The sequence below is a fragment of the Lotus japonicus genome, chromosome 2 (assembly GCF_012489685.1).
Source record: "Lotus japonicus ecotype B-129 chromosome 2, LjGifu_v1.2".
Classification (NCBI taxonomy): domain Eukaryota; kingdom Viridiplantae; phylum Streptophyta; class Magnoliopsida; order Fabales; family Fabaceae; genus Lotus; species Lotus japonicus.
The window spans coordinates 78,386,032-78,405,130 of NC_080042.1; the positions used below are offsets into that span (position 1 = coordinate 78,386,032).

At 34.7% G+C, this 19,099-nt stretch overlaps 3 protein-coding genes across 5 annotated transcripts; 2 read left to right on the forward strand and 1 right to left on the reverse strand.

Moving 5' to 3' along the window:
• The first annotated feature begins 232 nt into the window (after positions 1 to 232).
• On the forward strand, positions 233 to 2,738 carry LOC130739889 (ultraviolet-B receptor UVR8). 2 transcript variants are annotated; one of them, XM_057592357.1, is made up of 7 exons: positions 233 to 661; positions 748 to 906; positions 1,002 to 1,169; positions 1,280 to 1,411; positions 1,515 to 1,601; positions 1,821 to 1,916; positions 2,001 to 2,738. In XM_057592357.1, the coding sequence occupies exons 1-7, from the start codon at positions 292 to 294 to the stop codon at positions 2,171 to 2,173; spliced, it is 1,185 nt and encodes a 394-aa protein (XP_057448340.1). In that variant the 5' UTR covers positions 233 to 291; the 3' UTR covers positions 2,174 to 2,738. The 2 variants fall into 2 exon arrangements, with proteins under 2 accessions (XP_057448340.1, XP_057448339.1); XM_057592356.1 differs by having other exon boundaries at positions 234 to 661; positions 1,818 to 1,916.
• A 138-nt stretch (positions 2,739 to 2,876) lies between these two features.
• On the reverse strand, positions 2,877 to 7,397 carry LOC130739888 (protein PTST homolog 2, chloroplastic). 2 transcript variants are annotated; one of them, XM_057592355.1, is made up of 8 exons: positions 6,597 to 7,397; positions 6,171 to 6,333; positions 5,460 to 5,580; positions 5,126 to 5,370; positions 4,119 to 4,258; positions 3,883 to 4,030; positions 3,375 to 3,443; positions 2,877 to 3,279 (listed from the first exon to the last, which is right to left on the reverse strand). In XM_057592355.1, exons 1-8 carry the CDS (start codon positions 7,133 to 7,135, stop codon positions 3,169 to 3,171), a joined length of 1,536 nt encoding a protein of 511 aa, XP_057448338.1. In that variant the 5' UTR covers positions 7,136 to 7,397; the 3' UTR covers positions 2,877 to 3,168. The 2 variants fall into 2 exon arrangements, with proteins under 2 accessions (XP_057448338.1, XP_057448337.1); XM_057592354.1 differs by having other exon boundaries at positions 4,119 to 4,264; positions 6,597 to 7,395.
• Positions 7,398 to 12,343: 4,946 nt separating this feature from the next.
• On the forward strand, positions 12,344 to 16,097 carry LOC130739890 (protein NRT1/ PTR FAMILY 2.13-like). The gene is made up of 5 exons (XM_057592358.1): positions 12,344 to 12,684; positions 12,974 to 13,191; positions 13,769 to 13,925; positions 14,010 to 14,427; positions 15,065 to 16,097. Exons 1-5 carry the CDS (start codon positions 12,477 to 12,479, stop codon positions 15,969 to 15,971), a joined length of 1,908 nt encoding a protein of 635 aa, XP_057448341.1. The 5' UTR covers positions 12,344 to 12,476; the 3' UTR covers positions 15,972 to 16,097.
• Positions 16,098 to 19,099: the final 3,002 nt, after the last annotated feature.

Below are 19,099 nucleotides of genomic sequence, written 5' to 3' on the forward strand. Positions count from 1 at the left end.
CCTACAAAGTTGGAGCCCTATAGATCATTCTCAATTTTAACATATCTTGTTGGTTGCAGCCTTTCACTGTTGTTCAAGAAAGGCTTCTTTCAATAGTCTGAAATCCAATTTCCTGCTTAAATTGTGTGTCCAATAATCATATGTATTTGGGCTTTAATTAAATTCACTTTGAAAGGAGCAACAATAAGAACATTAAAGGCCCATAAGAAAAAAACATCAAAATAGTAAAAAAGAAAAAGTGCAGAACATGATGAACCAGTCAACAGAACACAAAGTGAGTTAACCAGAGTGATGGAAGAACATGAACAGTGGGAGAAACCAGACAACGAAGACGACAAGCATCAACCAGAACAACGAATATGGAGTTGGGGTGCAGGAACAGAGGGCCAGTTAGGAACAGGGAAGCTTCAAGACGAGCACCACCCTCAACTCCTTCACCAACCCTCTCTGTCTTCCATCTCCTCCCTTGCATGTGGCGGCGCTCATGTCGTCGCCTTGACTTCCGACGGGAAGGTACTGTCATGGGGTAGAGGCAGTTCTGGTCAACTAGGCCATGGAGAGGTTGTTAATAACGCCTTGGAACCAAAAATTGTAACATCATTGGATGGTTACTTCATAACCCATGTTTCTGCTGGTTGGAGTCACTCTGGTTTTGTTTCAGGTTTGTCAAAGCAATACTCGAGGTTTGTTGTGTTGAATGTTTTTTAATTTTTTTGCCTTTTTGATTAGTGATTGGTTGGTTTTCAGATACTGGGTGTTTGTTCACTTGTGGGGATGGTTCGTTTGGTCAACTTGGGCATGGGGATTATGCATCACAGTGCTTTCCTGTGAGAGTTTCATGTTTTGTTGATCAGCATGTTGTGAAGGTAGCTTGTGGTATGAGACATTCCCTTGTTTTGCTGAAAGGTATTGGATTGGTTGAACTTGAAGTTGTTGCCTGGACTAGTTCAGTTTCTGTTTCAGTAGGAATCAAGTTTTTGACAAAAGTTGTTGAGTTGCAGATTGTCCATTGAATCAAGTTTATGGATTTGGCTCTGGAAAGCGTGGTCAATTGGGTGTCTCCAAAGATAGGATCAAATCTATTAATCTTCCTAAAGTTGTTAGTGGATTTGAAGATGTGCAGATAGTTGAAATTGCTACAAATGGTGATCATAGTGCTGCACTATCTGGTAAATCCCTACCATACTTTCCCCTTGCAGAACATGTGAATCAGATGAACTAAATAGTTCCATTGTATTCTTCCTCTCTTTTTTTTTTTGGTTGGTTGCTATTTCATCAGTTGATGGGCATCTTTACACCTGGGGAAGAGGCTTCAAAGGCTGTGAAGATTCTCATTTTCCACAATGTTTAGACTCTACAATGAGTTTTACCAAAGCCACTTTGGGATGGAACCATGGTTTAGCTATGACTGGTATTTACCAACACTTTATACTAGGATTCTTATGATCCCCTCCCTCACTTTCATCACTTCCCTATTTAAGAAGTGTACATTTTGTTATCAATTTTGTGTATAGGTGAGGGTGAGGTTTATATGCTTGGTGGCAACCACCTTGGAATGCTTAGTGATATTCAGAATGTGAGCTCAGCTAAGCAGTTACCTGGTAATACATTTATTAAAGACATCACAATTTATTTTATAGACTCTGTTGTTGCCTCCATCTCCAATCGTTATGAATATCGGCAATTTCAATATATTTGTGAAAAAAAAAAATATTACACTGCATAAATTCCAAAGGTAAATTATTAGTATATAGGAAACGTGTAAAATATTTTAAATAGCATCACCCTTATCTTTATTATGCATTGTCATTCTGTAGTAGATTCAAGAGAAGCCAATTTGGATAAAGTCCTTGGCCTTGAAGGGGCAAAGGTTGTTGATATTGCTACGGGAGCTGAACATTCCATCCTTGTCACAGGCAATGTGTAGTTCTCTTCTTGTTCTTGAGCAATTTTACAATGACATTAACATGCTGACTTCTGTCTTTCTTACTTATTTATAGAGAATGGAGAAGTAAAGACATGGGGTTGGGGTGAGCATGGTCAACTTGGCTTGGGAGATACTTGTGACAGGATCAGTCCTGTTACAGTAAGTATCGGGTATGATCTGAATGAAGCTGCATCAATCAGAGTTTACTGCGGAAGTGGCTTCACGTTTGCTTTAACTATGCCATAAAATCTTCTCAAACTCGAAGATGCACTACTTTGGCATGCATATCTAAAGAAGTCATCATCAGTTTAGTTCGAGTACTACATTTACAGTGGCAGTATATAGAATGATGATACACCCCAAGGAAGGCTTTATACTGCTCAAGTGTTGCTTAGGATACAAGCTGCACTGCACTAGCCATAGGCTCCTATGGTCCCTCACAAAAACTAGGATGGAGAAGGAATGTGGATATAGATATGCAGCCAGTTTGGGAGCTTATTAGAGCTTGTCTATTGGGAAGAAAACACTAAATAAGGTCCATTTAATGGACTAGTTTTGGCGGTATAGAGTGGCGGCAGCTAGAGGCATGTTTCCCGAATTCTGGTTTGAGCTAGAACATGGATGAGATTCTGCACTGGACTTTACCCGTTAATTTAAGAGGGTGAATGATTGTAGTCCATAATACTGCCATTTCTTTATAGAGAAAGGGAAAGGAAAACCAAACAATGTCATAATTTTCCGTTTCTTGTTGTAATTGATTCGATTTGAGTGGGACTTTGGAATGTGAAATAACAAGGAAAAATTGGAAACCTGTGTTTTCTTCCACCCTCGTCGTTTATCAAAAGAAGAGGAAAAGATCAAAGCTGGCTCTCAAACGCATGCATACTTTAACTTTTAGAACCATAAACAAGACCATTTCTTATCTTCTGCAATTAATTAGATAGCATGCTAAGAAAGTAAGAATGTTGAAACTTGTGAATATGGGGGACTTGCATCATTTGATACGGCGTATCACCATTTTTACACATATTACATGAATGTATTAACATGACTGAGTGGGATAAGTTTGCAATCAGTCAATATATCTACATCTAAAAGTTTACAAGGACTAAGTAAAAGAATCAATGAACTCACTGTATTTTGTACAATAGTGAAAAAAATGGATACGAAAAAAATTGGGTGACTAACCTAACCTAATGCACATGAGTCATCCTATTGTGTTCTACGGATACTGTCTGACGTCACGCTCTCCTCCAATCACGAACGGTTAGAACATTATTCTCATGGCCATTGTTGTTAACAATAGGAAGTAAAGGATCAATTTGCCATTCACCGTCAACAATGAACTTGATCTGCAACAGAAAACAAATGATCAAAATGCCTGCTAGGCATATCTTATAGGGCACAACGTCTAGATGTTTAAGAAATCAATAGTTGATAAACTAACCTCATATGTTCCAGGATACAGATACAAGGCCAAAGTGAATACACCAGTGACTGACCTCTCCATCTTTCTCTGCAATGTAATACTAACTGTTAAATATCTAGTGAATATGTAGCACCCAAGGGACCGGCATAATATCGTCAAAATTATATAAACATTTTCAAGGAAAAGTGGTCACATGAAACTACTAATATTTATCGCTATAAATGACAGTGTGAAACAGTTCCTAGAAAAAATATTGCAAACTATAAAGGAACTCTGAATTTCTCAATGATGAGTTTGGAAGCACATTATGATATGATTTACTTTAATAGATTTATGCCCCAGAACTTTACTTCCTAGCTTATGAGAAAAGCATTTTAACAGCTTTTTCTGGTTTTTTTACTTATTTCAAAAGAACTTATCTAACTATCTTAAAATTTGTTGAAGACTTTTATATTAAAAATCACGAATGTAGAGAATATTATATTTATAATAACCTAACTAAGTAGTTATCAGAAATAGATTTTACCTTGAAGGACCAACCATCAAATGATCCTACTAAAAATACTTCTGAAGCAGGTTTAGGCCAAACTATATCAACACTCTTCAGAAGATTCACAGCTTTGTTGGCATTCTTAATCTTCTTCTGCTTCTCTTCCGCTGCCTTTTGTGCATCCCTGGTAAAAAAGAATATAGTATAGTCAAGTTTTGGGATATAAATGAATAAATAAATAGTATGTGTGTTTGTATGGTGCTTGCGGATACATTTTTTTCATTGCCATCTTTCCTTCCAACACGGACAACTTAGCACGTAATGAACGCAGTGTGTCCTGAGCATGCATGATCTCATTTTCCCGGAATTCCAAAGCATCTGAAAGCTTTGCAAGATCATCTGAAGAACTCTTCTGCTCCTATTAAAAATACACAGCAGGCAAATAAGGACTAATTAAGGATTCTGACGGAGAGGCCTTCATACCAATGTTGGCAGTAAATGAAAGACTAGACTATCAAAAAAGGAGTATTCTTCTACCTGCTTTACAATGAACAAAACTATATTTGAGTTAGTTAGTAGCTACTCCCACACATAGAACCACATGAAAACTATTCAATGTCTTAAATACACTAATTTTTCTAGACTTATGAACCCAGAGAGCCAGCGCCCAGCGGAACTCTTCACCAACAAAAGTCAATGCATATACAACAGCATATGTGTACAAGTCCGGGCAAAGACCTGATAGAGAGATAACTAGCACAATTAAAGGCTTCCAAATTGGAAAGATTAATTGAATATATGGTGTTATGAGACTAAATATACAGGTCTTTGATGATTCCATTGGCTTTTTGTGGTTCTCTCAAGCCCAAACAAGGGGCCCGGCATAGCTCCCCTCCACCATATAATATAGAAGTGGCAGAAAATTCTACTTTTCTTATCTTTCCTTGTAAAGAAGAGTCAGGCCCTAACTTATCACAATGTATAAAAGATAGTACTAAAAATAAGCTGAACTAATTTCACTGGTGCTTCAAATTAAAATAAAATAATAAGTACTAGACTATGCCTTCTATGCCCCGCCCAAATAGACATGGTGAAACTCCTAATTATTTATTTCCAATAACTGATAAATTATGATCATCCTCCTCCCAGCATGAAATGCAATGATGATAGGTAAGTGAGGCTCATAGGCAGTATATAAATCTTGTGTCTATTTCTTTTCTTTTTATTGGAGTAACTTGCTGGAAAGTCACGTTATTAGCTCATATATTATTACACTCACCAAGTCCATTGAAGCTTTAGGAGTGATAGACCTCATCACGTGAAGTGCAGAGGATAACTCTGATTCCAGATGCTGGAGACGAGATTTGATGTCAATGTGATTTGCATTTCGGATTCCATCAACAGAATCCCATCCTGTTTCTCTGCTTCTAAGCTCAGAAGAAAACTTGTTTGTTTTGAGGATATCAGGTCTTCCTGAAACATTACTCACACCTTTCGGAGCTTCACTCGGAACAATTTCAGCATCTGTATGTCATCATTGAAAAGGTATCAGTTGATCCTAACTACAATACAAAGAAAGAGACAACCTAACCTGAAAATGAAAAATAGATTACCTTCAAAATCTGCATCCTGAGAACCATTCCTCTGAATAACCCAACTCTTCCACATCTCTGGCTTAAGTGAGTTTCTGAAACTATCAGTACCTAATTGAGATTTGTGCTGATCAAGTTTGACCTGGAAACCACCAAGAGGACCACCTTTAGGGTTCAATGAGGAAGATTTACTATCATTTTCAAGGTTGGCAGTTACCTTTACAACATAATAGATACCAAAAGTAACATTTTAAAATTTCAACAGAGTAATGAGGGGCATCAAAGCTAATATTTCAAAATTTCATATTTGATTCTCTCAACTGAGTACATCACACTATAACAGCTCACTGACAGTAAAATTGTAGCTTAATTACCTTTAACTCTTCAATTGATAGGAAGAAATAGATAATAGAAGGAAACATCTAAAATATGAATGCTAAAAAAAATCAATATTCAAATATTCCAGAGTTCTAATCATTCTTTTACCCTTTTAACATATTATTCAAATCGTAATAAAAAATAAGTTTCCTTTGGAGGGAAAAGAAGAGAGGTCATTATTTTCATTTTAAATTAATATTTTCTAGTTCGATAGATTTTAGAAATAAAAAACACTGAATGATAGATTAGCATAAAGTCATAAACTTACTATTGTTATCCTTTATTTAAAAATAGAAAATTTGCACTCCCCTCCAAAAAAACCTAAAGCATTTGAAAGGAATAAAATTTACTCACAGCATTGGTTGGGGTTCTATGATCCCATTCATCTCTATCTTCATTGTTTTCAGAAGAAGTACTATCTTCTTTCCCTCTGAAGCCACTTCCAAAAGAATTGCTCCTGTATTTCTCCAGCCGATTCAATATTCCCTCAATTCCAGACTCCTCAGCTTCGAATTCCCTGTTAGACAGCATATAACACTCAGGACAATGCTCAAAGTCACATCTAGATATACTGATATACTTCATCCATTCCATAATATGAAAAATACCTATAACTTCAACTAAACTAACACATAAATTCATTGTTTGCAAGATTAAAGAAATGATCAGAATGTTCCTAGTTAAAAACTTCAAAACCAATGCTAGAACCCTTAGCCATTTAAATGCAAGAAAGAATTGAATCTCAGAATAATGAAAGGAAAAAGATAATGGGATTCTCACACTGATTTAGCTGGTTGAGAAGAGTTAGCTGAAGAAGAAGTAGAAGAGGTAGAAGCAACCCCAGAAGCCCAAGTTGCATTATATTCAATTTCACTGCCACTTCCATCTTCAAGATCGTGACTCTCAAGAAACCCATCATTCAAATCCCACCCATACGCGAGCCAGCCTCCTTCTTCAACAATGGCTTCAACCAAATCCACTCTCCCAGCTGCAACAAGCTCATTCTTAGTGGGAAACGCACCTGGGTTCTCCGATTTCTGCATGAACTCCAAAATCTCCGCCTCCAGAGAAGAGAACGCCTCGCCCTCACCACTCCCGTCCCTACCCTTGCACCGCCACACGGAGCACAAACCCTTGTAGACACTGACACTCCCAACACTCCCATTCCTGAAGGGACCCTCGCGCCACAGAACCGAACCAGGTTCGCATAACGCCGCGAACCTCTCCACCCTTCTGAATGAGGCGAAGTGCGGGGGAACGAGAGAAGGAGTCAAATGGGGGATGAGCATTGAAGGAGAGCGTGCGGTGAGCGAATGCATGGTTCAGGCATTTCGTCGAACAGTTGCTGGGCGAGGCAATGAGGCAACGTGCAGTGCGCACGGTGGGAATTGAAGAAAGAAAGGAAAAAGGGAGTAACAGTGAAACCGCGAACCAAGCAACGAACAAATACTAGCCTCCAAATTTAGCTCAGTTTCTTGAATCTTTGACACTTCTTAGTGGTGGTTATTTTTTGTTTACATTACACAACAACAACAACACACTTTGCACTTTGTAGTTTCAATTCCACACTTGGCACTGAGTTATTCACTTTACTTTCATTTTTTATACACATCGGGTACCCGGTGAGTTGGTCAGCTCCTTTGGATGCCGCCAGATTCGAAATTTAGTCATAGTTAAGACTTATCATCTTTCTCTTACAGTGTATTGCGTGAGATTGAATTCGAGAATTCTTCCCACACACTTGGTCTGCGTTGTAAAGTGAGCTAGCTTTCTTGAGTTCTAATTTGGTCTTTTATTGGTCAATGGATGGTTAGATCACTGACACTAAAATGGCGAAGCATAGTCATAGTTAAGACTTATCATCTTTCTCTTATAGTGTATTGCATGGGATTGAGTTCGAGAATTCTTCCCACACACTCGGTCTGTGTTGTAAACTGAGCTAGCCTTCTTGGGTTTTAATTTGGTCTTTTATTGGTCAATAGATGGTTAGATCACTGACACTGAAATGGCGAAGCATTGAAGGTGAAGGTGAGATTGGTTAACAAGGAAAAGGTTAAAATGTAAAGATAAAAGGATAAGGGGGTTTTTGAAGTGTTGGCAAATGGTTTGAGTTTGGTGTTGGACAAAAAGGGAAAAAGCATGTGAGTTGGCCCGCTTAAAATTGACACAACGTCGATGAAAAGGTCAAGTTGGTGGGTTCGATATTTGCTACAAGAAGGTGACAAAAAGGAAAGAGAGAAACTTGGACTAGGAAGATCAACTTTGAAACCCTCTCTACATTTTATATTGGGGGTTAAATATTCCACCCACCTAAATATTTTAAACCCCAAAATACACCCCTCTTCAAAAAACAGGTTTTTAGAACTCGGAAGCCATAAAATAGGCTATGGTAATTAATTTTCAGAAACTTTTAATATTGTAATTTTGAGATTTCCGGGTTTTAAAACCCAGAAGATTACATGCATGATTTTCGAGATTTAAATTCTTGGACCGGAATGAAACACGTCAGGAATTTCAGGATTTATAAACCTGAAAAGTACTATTTTTATAGGTATTTTCGACAATCCTTACTTTTAAGTGGAGTGTTAAATTGGTTGATGGAGTGCCAAATTCAACACTCTTTTAAATTCACAATACAAAATGCAATTTCACAATTGGATGTGAAAAAACAACCGTAAAAAAACATTCATTTAATATTCAGACCCCCCACACATCTATTTTCAATTTTCGCTCGCACTTTGAATATTTACATTTGGGGAAGGGTCATTTTTCCATTCCTATCAAACCCCGTATTTTGTTGTCAACAAAAATCAAACCCCGTATTTAAGAAATGTCTGCCAACTTTTTTACCACGTGACATTTGGTTAAAGTGGAGGCCCAATATGGAGCCCACGCCAAGGGCCCGGATTCGAGTCATGAATCAGACTGGATTGGGCCCAAATAAATGGGGATCTTCAGAATTCATATAATGATATCTCTAGGCCCAATATGAGCCCAACCCACCGATGAAAATGTTTTACTTATTTATAAATGTAACATTTAATATTTCTAATAGAGTCAATAATTTAATAAAGGTAGATAAACGTGTTTTTTGAACCAAAATTTCTTATATGTTAAAATCAATTTATAACAGTCTTTTAATTTGTTAACTATATTTTGTTATGATGTAGACAAAGCCCAAAACCACGCGATATATTGAAAATGATTTTGGTAGTATATAGTAAAGCCGGCCGACGTGAAGTTTGACTTCAAAACAACATTAGCATGTGTGGTTTTGGCTGACATAAAGGAATAATCTTCACACCTCATTTGTGAGGTGTGGGGAGGAGGAAGAAGAGAAAAAAAGAAAGAAATGAGAGAAATAAAGATGTGATAGTTAATTTCATTAATAAAGAAGAAAGAAATAGAAAAAAATTAATGTGGAAAGGAGGTGGAAAGGTGTGTATATATCATTACTCGACATAAAGTACAAACCAAATCAAAATAGCCAAGCGCATATGTGTCATCTATCATGGAACAAACAAAACAAAAATGTGAACACTCTCATCACTAGTGGAGCAGTCCATTAATGTCACTCATGCCGTCCTAATAACTACATATACCATCCGCTCACTATTATAAGCAAAAAACAACATTTTAGATTCATTGAATAAATGATGTATCTAGTCATTATTATAGATTATATACATCATTTATTGAATGAATTTAAAAATTTATTTTTTTCCTTATAATAGTGACCAGAGGGTTTACTACACTACACATATCATGGCTTCAGATAACATAAGCCATTGACAATCAACATTAGGGGTGCACATGGGTTGGGTTGGATGGATTTTGGTCAAAATAAAATCTGAACTGATCAAAATTGTCTGGGTTGGGTTGGATTTCACGAATTTCTTCTTCGGACCCGATCCGAACCAACCCGACGAAGTTCGGATTGGGTTGGATGGATTAATTGAGTCACTATATTAAAATAATAATATATCTGAAATATTAAAAAATCTTGCAAATATTATTATAAATTCAGAAAAAGTTATAAAAAATATGTTATAATACTAAATGACATGAAAATGACACAAAAAGTTATACCAAATAGCATGAAATTATATCACATAAATGACATATAACCAAATATCATGAAAACATAAACGTCATTACCAAATGACATGAAACAATATAACATAAATAATACCTAAAAAGTGAAAAGCAACACTAAATGGACACTTAGAACTTAGATGTCTCCAACATGCCGAATAATATATATATATATATATATATATATATATATATATATATATATATAACAAATAACTACAAACAAATACTCTAAGTTTAAATATGACAAATAACTAGAAATACTTAAGTCTCAAAGTTTCAAAAAGTCATCACTCCAACACTAGCACTCCAAGTATGAGTAAAATTATAAAAAAAAATTATTATTATATCTATGAATTCTGGGTTGGGTTAGATGGATTTGAACTGAATCCGAAATCCGATCCGAACTTGGTTGGGTTGTAGTAAAATTCATCTGATTAACCTGATTACTCGATCCAACCCGCATTTTTTTTATTTGATCGGATTGGGTTGGACGGGTTCATTGGATCTACCCGACCATGTTCACCCCTAATCAACATATAAGAGGGTTGACACACCAAAGAAGCCGATGGAAAATCGATTAAAATAATATAGACATGTACAAAAAATACATTTGAAAGTATCGATGAAAAGGGTCAATAATAAAATAATGGTTAAATAGTATTTAGACATGTTTTGAGGGGAGAGGGAGAAAAAGAACTTGAGAGAAGATATTATTAAAAATAATCTTTCAATCAATGATTTGTGCAACACTTTTTATTTGCCTGTTACATAAACTAATGTTATTAGCAATTTATGCATCAATTTCAAGTCAAATTAGCTCCAACTTATATCATCAGGCATCAGCAACATGACCAGGGCCGGCCCTGGGCCTGTGCAAGCAGGCCCACAGCCCAGGGCCTCCAAAATGAAGGGGCCTCAAAAAAAAATTCTCAAAGGCTACGGTTTCTAAAGTGTGGCCTAAAGTTTTTATGCAACAGTTTTGAAATTGTTGCCTTTTCTTCTGCTGATCATAACCGAAGAAGATGCACCTTATAGCCTGATTCTCCACTCTCCAGCTTTGTCTTGAGTTGCTTCCTAAAGTGTGGCCTAAAGTTTTTATGCAACAGCTTAGAAACCGTTGCCTTTTTAGATTTTTGGCCACGGTTTTTTGACTGGAGCACACGTCCGTTGCCTTTTCTCAAAAAACTACCCTACTTTACTAAATAATTTAAATAGATAATGTTCCTTAAAAAAATTATTAAGGGTCCATTTTTATTATTTGCCCAGGGCCTCCAAAATGTCAGGACCGGCCCTGAACATGACATATATGATATGATATATGGATGGTAAAATATTATATATGTAGAAATATACTCATTAGTTAGTTAGATTGGCCACTGTGTCCTATAACATTTAGTGGAAATGATTCAATAACTGTATATTTCCTTTTATAATTCATTAAAATGATTAGAATTTAGTATTTTTATGAAATGAGAAGTTGTGAGATTCAAAAATCCAAACCCGTCATTGTATGATTTGATCTTTGTTAAACTCGCACATTACCGAATTTCTTCGGTTTTATACGTGTTTAAATTTAAAAACTTGCACGAGTTCAAAAAAAAAATTAAAAACTTGCACAAACAATAACTAAAATCAGATGAAATACAAACACAACTTGAACACTCTAGTACATGCGGACAAAGCTTTAGATAAAGAATAATAAAATAAATGTATTTTATTGTAATGTCCCAATTTAATTTATTTCCACTTTTTACAGAATGCAACCAGCAACATGATTGGATTGTGCAAACAAAATGTTATTCTTCGATAATATATAGATGACTGGCGAAACATCATTATTAGTCTAATTATTTAGTAAAGCTTAAAAAAACTTTTTAAAAGTCATGTCCTAAGTTGCTAAATGCTAACTATAATAATCTACACACATGCTACGGGTTGTGGCTAATTTACATGCTAGAGAAAGATTAAAAAAAAAGTGAACCATACTACAATAAAAATTATACCACGACACTTCTATTTGACAGTTTGAGACTGTCATAAAATATATTTCGTTAGAATTTTTATGTTGTGCCGGTTAAAAACCACCACAAATTAATATCAGCTGATACCAAAAGGTGGTCGTGAATCAGCGCTAGAGAAAGATTATACTCATGGTATTACTGTGCACAAAAAAGAGATCGAGATCATGCGACATTAAAACATGGTCCACACGCACCGTACCCACTGACCATGGCAAACAAAGCACGCAATCCATTTACAATAGCTGCATGAGTCACAAGGCTAAACGCAGCACACACGTCCAAACTCTCTGTCGTATTAGAATTCTACTATTCAATGCGAATGATACACTACAACCCAATAATTATTAATCCTCGTCCATTCAACTTTTTGTGTTGTTTAAATCAGGGTCTTATGTCCTGTCCTTAGCTATATAAAAACCCAACATATGCCTTAAAGCCTTGAGAAGAGACTAGAGAGTACAAAGATATTCATATTGATGCCTTGAGAGGAGAGTACAGAGAGATCAAAACAATTCAGTTTAATTATAGAGATAGTGAGAAAATGTTGGGTGCAAGAGATAAGAGAACAAATCTCTCTGGCTTTCCTTTCTCTTCTTGGTCCCTTGTGTGCTGCAGGAGTGGCTTTAACTCTTCAAGCTCAGCACCACAAAAGGATTTACCAAACAATGAAAATCTTACTAAGAATTGTTCATCAGAATCTTCTAATAAGAAGAAGCCTGGAGGATGGAAGGCCATGCCTTTTATTTTAGGTCTTATACTCTGTCTCTATTCTAATTAATTCTGTTTTTATAATTCCATTCTATATATATCATGTCATTATATGATTTTGATACACACGGCACACACATCGCGATGCACTACAAATCCTTATTGAGTGCCTCACTTTTGTGGAGGTTTGTTGTGGCAGTTATTAACTGTCACAAAAGTTAGTGTACATTGGTGGTCAATATAATTTTACGAGTTTTGTGCTTCTTATAATATTAGCGGTCATTTTATTACAAATATTTTTAACTTTATTTTGGATTAATGTTATTACAGGGAATGAAACATTTGAGAGGTTAGCAGCATTTGGTTTGTTTGCAAACTTTATGGTGTATTTGACAAGAGAGTTTCATTTAAACCAAGTTGATGCTTCCAACATTCTCAACATATGGTCTGGTATTACAAATTTTTTCCCCTTGGTTGGGGCCTTCATTTCTGATGCCTACGTGGGCCGCTTCCGAACCATAGCTTTTGCTTCCTTTTCTTCTCTGCTGGTACATATTTCTCTCTATACACTCTTTAAGTTTATTCAGACTTTTATTTATCATAGTCTCAGTCTCTCAGACTCTCTCAGCAGTGAACTCTCTTCATTAATACAGTTCACTAACTTTCATGTAAATCTCGATCCGGAGAAGATTTGTAGTTGTCACTTTACTTATTTTATTATTTCAAATAGTCATGGAGTGGACCATATGAACTTTAGTTTACACAAAAACAAAATTATCATTTTATTTTTACCTAACATCTATGAAACACCAACTTCGACATGACACCGACACCCTGACACAGCTAATATTCAAAAAGTAAGACTTTGGAACACTGTTTATATACATAAATATGTGTACGTGTGTGTACTGTGTGCGCATGCAAACTGCCTACACGTGTACCTGTAGATAGATAGATAACTAGATATATTGACATTCTGAAAGTGAATATAAGTTAGTCTCTTTAAAAAGAAAATATGAAATCAATTTTCTTGTATGTGAGCTTCATAATTTGCTCATCCCTGTGATTGTACCACTCTTTTTCAAACATGCTAATTAGATTTTCTATGGAAAATTGATGTGACAGGGGATGATCATGATAACTCTAACGGCCTGGTTACCAAAATTGCACCCTCCACCATGTTCTCCTCAGCAACTAGCATCAAATCAATGTGTTAAAGCTAGCACAACTCATGTGGGATCTCTGGGTATAGGACTCTTCTTTTTAAGCATAGGCTCCGCAGGTATTGTTAGAAATATAATATAAAAATGATTTATGTGTTATTTATTCAATAATTCAAGTTTTTAGAATAATTGGTTCACGACAGGTATAAGGCCATGCAGCATACCATTTGGTGTGGATCAATTCGACCCCACAACAGATGAAGGGAAGAAAGGGATCAACAGCTTCTTTAATTGGTACTACACCACATTCACAGTGGTGTTGTTGATCACTCAAACAGTGGTTGTCTATGTGCAAGACTCTGTTAGCTGGAAGATTGGTTTTGCCATACCAACTCTGTGCATGTTCTGTTCCATAATCTTTTTCTTTGTGGGGACAAGGATTTATGTTCATGTGAAGCCTGAAGGAAGCATTTTTTCCAGCATTGCACAAGTTCTAGTGGCTGCTTATAGAAAAAGAAATGTTAATCTTCCTAGTGAGAAGCAGGTAGATGGGGTTTTCTATGATCCTCCACTGAAGGAGAGTGCTGCTTTGTCAAAACTCCCCTTTACCAATCAATTCAGGTGAGATATCATTATCATTGAAGTGTGCCCAATATTGTGGTTTTATTATTGTATTTGTTGATCACTCTGCCATATCATTGTACTAATAATTAGTAATTAGAGTTGGTATACAAACAATTGCTTGAAAGAAATCTACACCGGTTGCTTCTAGACCCAGCTTTTGGAATTAGTATTCTTTTTGCTAGTAAATTAGTAAAAGATACCAATCATTGAAAGATCATTTATTCAAATATGATACTTACATACTTAAATAGCGCACATCTCATTTTTTTCTCTTTTTATCACAACAACAAACTAGGTGTTAGCAAATGTTATTTCTTTAATAAAATAGTATTTAAATATTATTTGTTCAATTAGTTATTTTTTACTTTATCTAATGTATTGATTTTTCGCCATTTTGTAACCAAAAAAAGATATATGTAACCTAAAAAAATTTCGTCATTTTAACTATTTTTTTAGGTTTGTACTTATCTATTATATATCACATTTATTATTTTTCACTTTTTTTCTAACACTCTGGGTGGGTGTGTTGTTAGTTTGGTGTCGGTGTGTAAGTGAGTTGTAAGTTTGCACTAAGTTTGCCCGTTCTGTGTATCATTTTTCATATTAATTACATGAAAATGTTATATTTTATTAGGATCTTGAATAAAGCAGCTTTGATAATGGAGGGTGAGGTAAATCCAGATGGGAGCAGAGTAAATCAGTGGAATCTTGTGAGCATCCAGCAAGTAGAAGAGATCAAATGCTTAGCAAGAATTTTCCCAATCTGGGCAGCTGGTATCCTAGGCTTCACAGCCATGGCACAACAAGGCACATTCACTGTATCACAAGCCATGAAAATGGACAGACACATAGGATCCAAATTCCAAATTCCAGCTGGTTCACTTGGAGTCATATCCTTCATCACAATAGGATTGTGGGTCCCATTCTATGACAGGTTCTTTGTCCCAGCAGTAAGAAGAATCACCAAACATGAAGGGGGCATCACTCTCCTCCAGAGAATTGGAATTGGCATGGTGTTCTCTGTTCTGTCCATGATTGTAGCAGGCTTGGTGGAGAAAGTGAGAAGAGGAGTTGCAAATTCTAATCCCAACCCACTTGGCATTGCTCCAATGTCAGTGATGTGGCTGGCACCACAGCTAGTGTTGATGGGTCTGTGTGAGGCATTCAATGCAATTGGACTAATTGAATTCTTTAACAGGCAATTTCCTGAACACATGAGGAGCATTGCTAATGCATTGTTCTCATGTTCTTTTGCTCTGGCTAGCTATGTTAGCAGCATATTAGTGAGCACAGTTCATCATGCCACTAGAACACACAGTCATCCAGATTGGTTGACAAATGATATCAATGCTGGGAGGCTTGATTACTTTTACTACCTCATTGCTGGGATTGGAGTGTTGAACTTGATTTATTTTCTGTATGTTGCACAAGGATATCATTACAAGGGAAGTGTGGAACTCCAAGGTAAAGAAGATGTGGAGTTAGGTTCAAAGGGGGAATTAGATTACTATACTGGTCCTAGGTTTGAAGATTCTAAGTAATTGAGGGAGCAAAATTGTGTGTGTGTGAGAGAGATAGAGAGGTTCCTATCTTTTTTTCTATGTAATTTGAACCGCGAAATAAGGTTAATCGTCCAGTTTACTGGTTTTATACATATTAACTAGATATGATACTCATGTGTTGCACGAATTTATTTTTAACATGAATGTTATTATAGGTTAAATAAAAATTAGAATAATTTTTAAAAAAAATGTGTTAATACATTTCAATAAGTAGTATTAGAATTCTCTTTTGTAAATAATTAATATTAATATTACTAAATTTAATTATTAATATTAATAATTAGCATTGATATGATTTTAGAATATTAATAATATTAAAAATCATACAATTAATTTTTAATATTTTAAATTAAGTAATAAGTTTTTAGTATCATTAGATAAGTTATAATATAATTTTTTCGTACTTTATACTTAATACCAGGAAATTCATTTATCGGGAGTGACAACAACATTTTTTCAAACAGTTATACACATGTCAATACCAAAATCAATAATTTAATTTCAACATTTTAAATTATAAAAAGTTATAAATTCAATAGAGTAAAATATTATTTATCAAATTTAAAATTTTCAACTTTTGTAATAAATATTTTCCTCTGTTGTGGTTCCTCAAGTAATTTTTGTTAATATATAATGAATACAAAAATTATATTTAAAGAATTTTTTGTTACATAATACACACATATAGATTATATTAAATAGTTAATACCTTATAACAAAATTTTTATTTTTTATTTTTTTATCTATATTGTTTATTAATAAATATTATTTTATAATTGATTAATTCTAACTTAATATTTTTCATTGATACAAAAGTTAACTCAATTTTTTTAAGTTAACTCAAATTTAATACTTAATATATTAACATGATATTTAACGTTAATACTTAATTCATTTTTTACGTTAAAAATAGTAATAAATTTTTTTGATATTTTTTAAACAATAATAATTTAAATTTTAAAATTATATTATTGTTAAATTTAATTTATAAGAAATTGGAAAGTTTTACATTAGTTTTTTTTAAGAGAAAACCTTATTGAATAGAAAAAAAAAACTAAATTATAAAGTTTTACATTACTTATAAATATAAACAAATTATTAAAAAAGAAGTAAATAATCTAATTATCTTTAGAAAGAAAAGGAAAAAAACAGAGGAAAACAAATAAGCCTTATTTAAATCATTCATGAAAGTGATTTAACTTCTTATATATCATCTCAAAAAAAACTTCTTGTACGGATTAATAAAATTTAAGATAAGTGGGTAAAAAATTTCGTAACTACTTTCATTTTATTTTTTATAAATAATTTTATTGGTGTGGTCGTTCAGATTAATTGTCATGATCATCATTCATCAGTGCTGAACCAATTTTTAACATATCCGGCCAGGGAACTATTTAAATTTTTGTCCGGGCACTTATGATATTTCTCTTGATCGAACCTGTAGGTGGAAGTGGGAATCTTAAAGCTCGCAATGATCTAGAAAGATTGCTTGTCATTTCTTGTTACAATCATCCATATGAAAAAAATTCCAAATTGCATGTTTGAAAGGGACATCAGTACATATCAACCAGAGTCAGTCAACCCACGCTGATCAAATCCTGGAAAGCAGAATCACCCATTCTCCTTCCCCACTTGAATATGTCCACTTATCAATTAAAGGTAACAAATTTGGATAGGATAATGTAATGCATTATCATGGAATTGAACATCACTAAATACCATGTATCTGTGATGATTGTTTCATGTGGTATATATAGACTCAGGGCCGGTCCTGACATTTTGGAGGCCCTGGGCAAATAATAAAAATGGACCCTTAATAATTTTTTTAAGGAACATTATCTATTTAAATTATTTAGTAAAGTAGGGTAGTTTTTTGAGAAAAGGCAACGGACGTGTGCTCCAGTCAAAAAACCGTGGCTAAAAATCTAAAAAGGCAACGGTTTCTAAGCTGTTGCATAAAAACTTTAGGCCACACTTTAGGAAGTAACTCAAGACAAAGCTGGAGAGTGGAGAATCAGGCTATAAGGTGCATCTGCTGTGGTTATGATCAGCAGAAGAAAAGGCAACAGTTTCAAAACTGTTGCATAAAAACTTTAGGCCACACTTTAGAAACCGTAGCCTTTGAGAATTTTTTTTGAGGCCCCTTCATTTTGGAGGCCCTGGGCTGTGGGCCAGCCTACAAAACAATCTTTAAAAAATTATTCAATGATAATTTAGATGTTAAATGATATGAAAGAATAATTGAGCCACTGGAAAGCAATTTTTCAGGTGTTTCGAGTCTCTTGAGGATGTTCACAAAAACTTCTCAATGCCATACACCAAATTTTTTAAGGATGACAAATAAGCAATGGGAAGATTGAATCAAACTAAGAAGAATGATATAAATAAACGATATATAAGATGAGAGTTTATAAAGTTTAGTTAGTTGGCTACCTTGACATGTACAACATTTTAAACACCAGGCCTAGCATGAGAAACTTAACATCGGTTACATTATACCTTAGAGAGTAGATCAACCGCAACAATTGACCTCAGATAAGAAGATGTTGACTTCAAATCTTGGATTGGTTTTTGAAACAAGAAGAATGCATTTTTTTTAGAAAGCAAAATAGTGTATTATTCACAGCTTTGAAAAACAAAGCTAAAAAAGAGACAAAGCAAGGGGGTGATTTAAGGGTGTAATCGGACCGGATTGGTTCGGATTTAGGGTGTTTAAATGTCCGAACCAATCAACCATGTTCGGTTTGGATTTCCTAATGTTTGCTTCTAAACCCGAACCAAACCAACTCGATCTCAATTGGATTGGTTCGGATCGGATTTTCGGATTGAGAATAAAAAAATATTATTTAGAAATTTGCACGAAAATTGTCATAAAAAATGTGAAAAATTATAAAAATATAGAAGAATCCAACATTTTCAAATAATAAAACATTCGATAATGACATAATCCATATAATCCAAGTAAAACCAACATCTCCAATGCAAATATAAATATGCAATGTAATGGGCTGAAGTGTTTGAGCTAAATGTAAATAACAATTCTAAATTCATTGGGTTGGTTCGGATTGATCGGTTTTTCAATCCTCAAATCCGATACCCGAACCGAT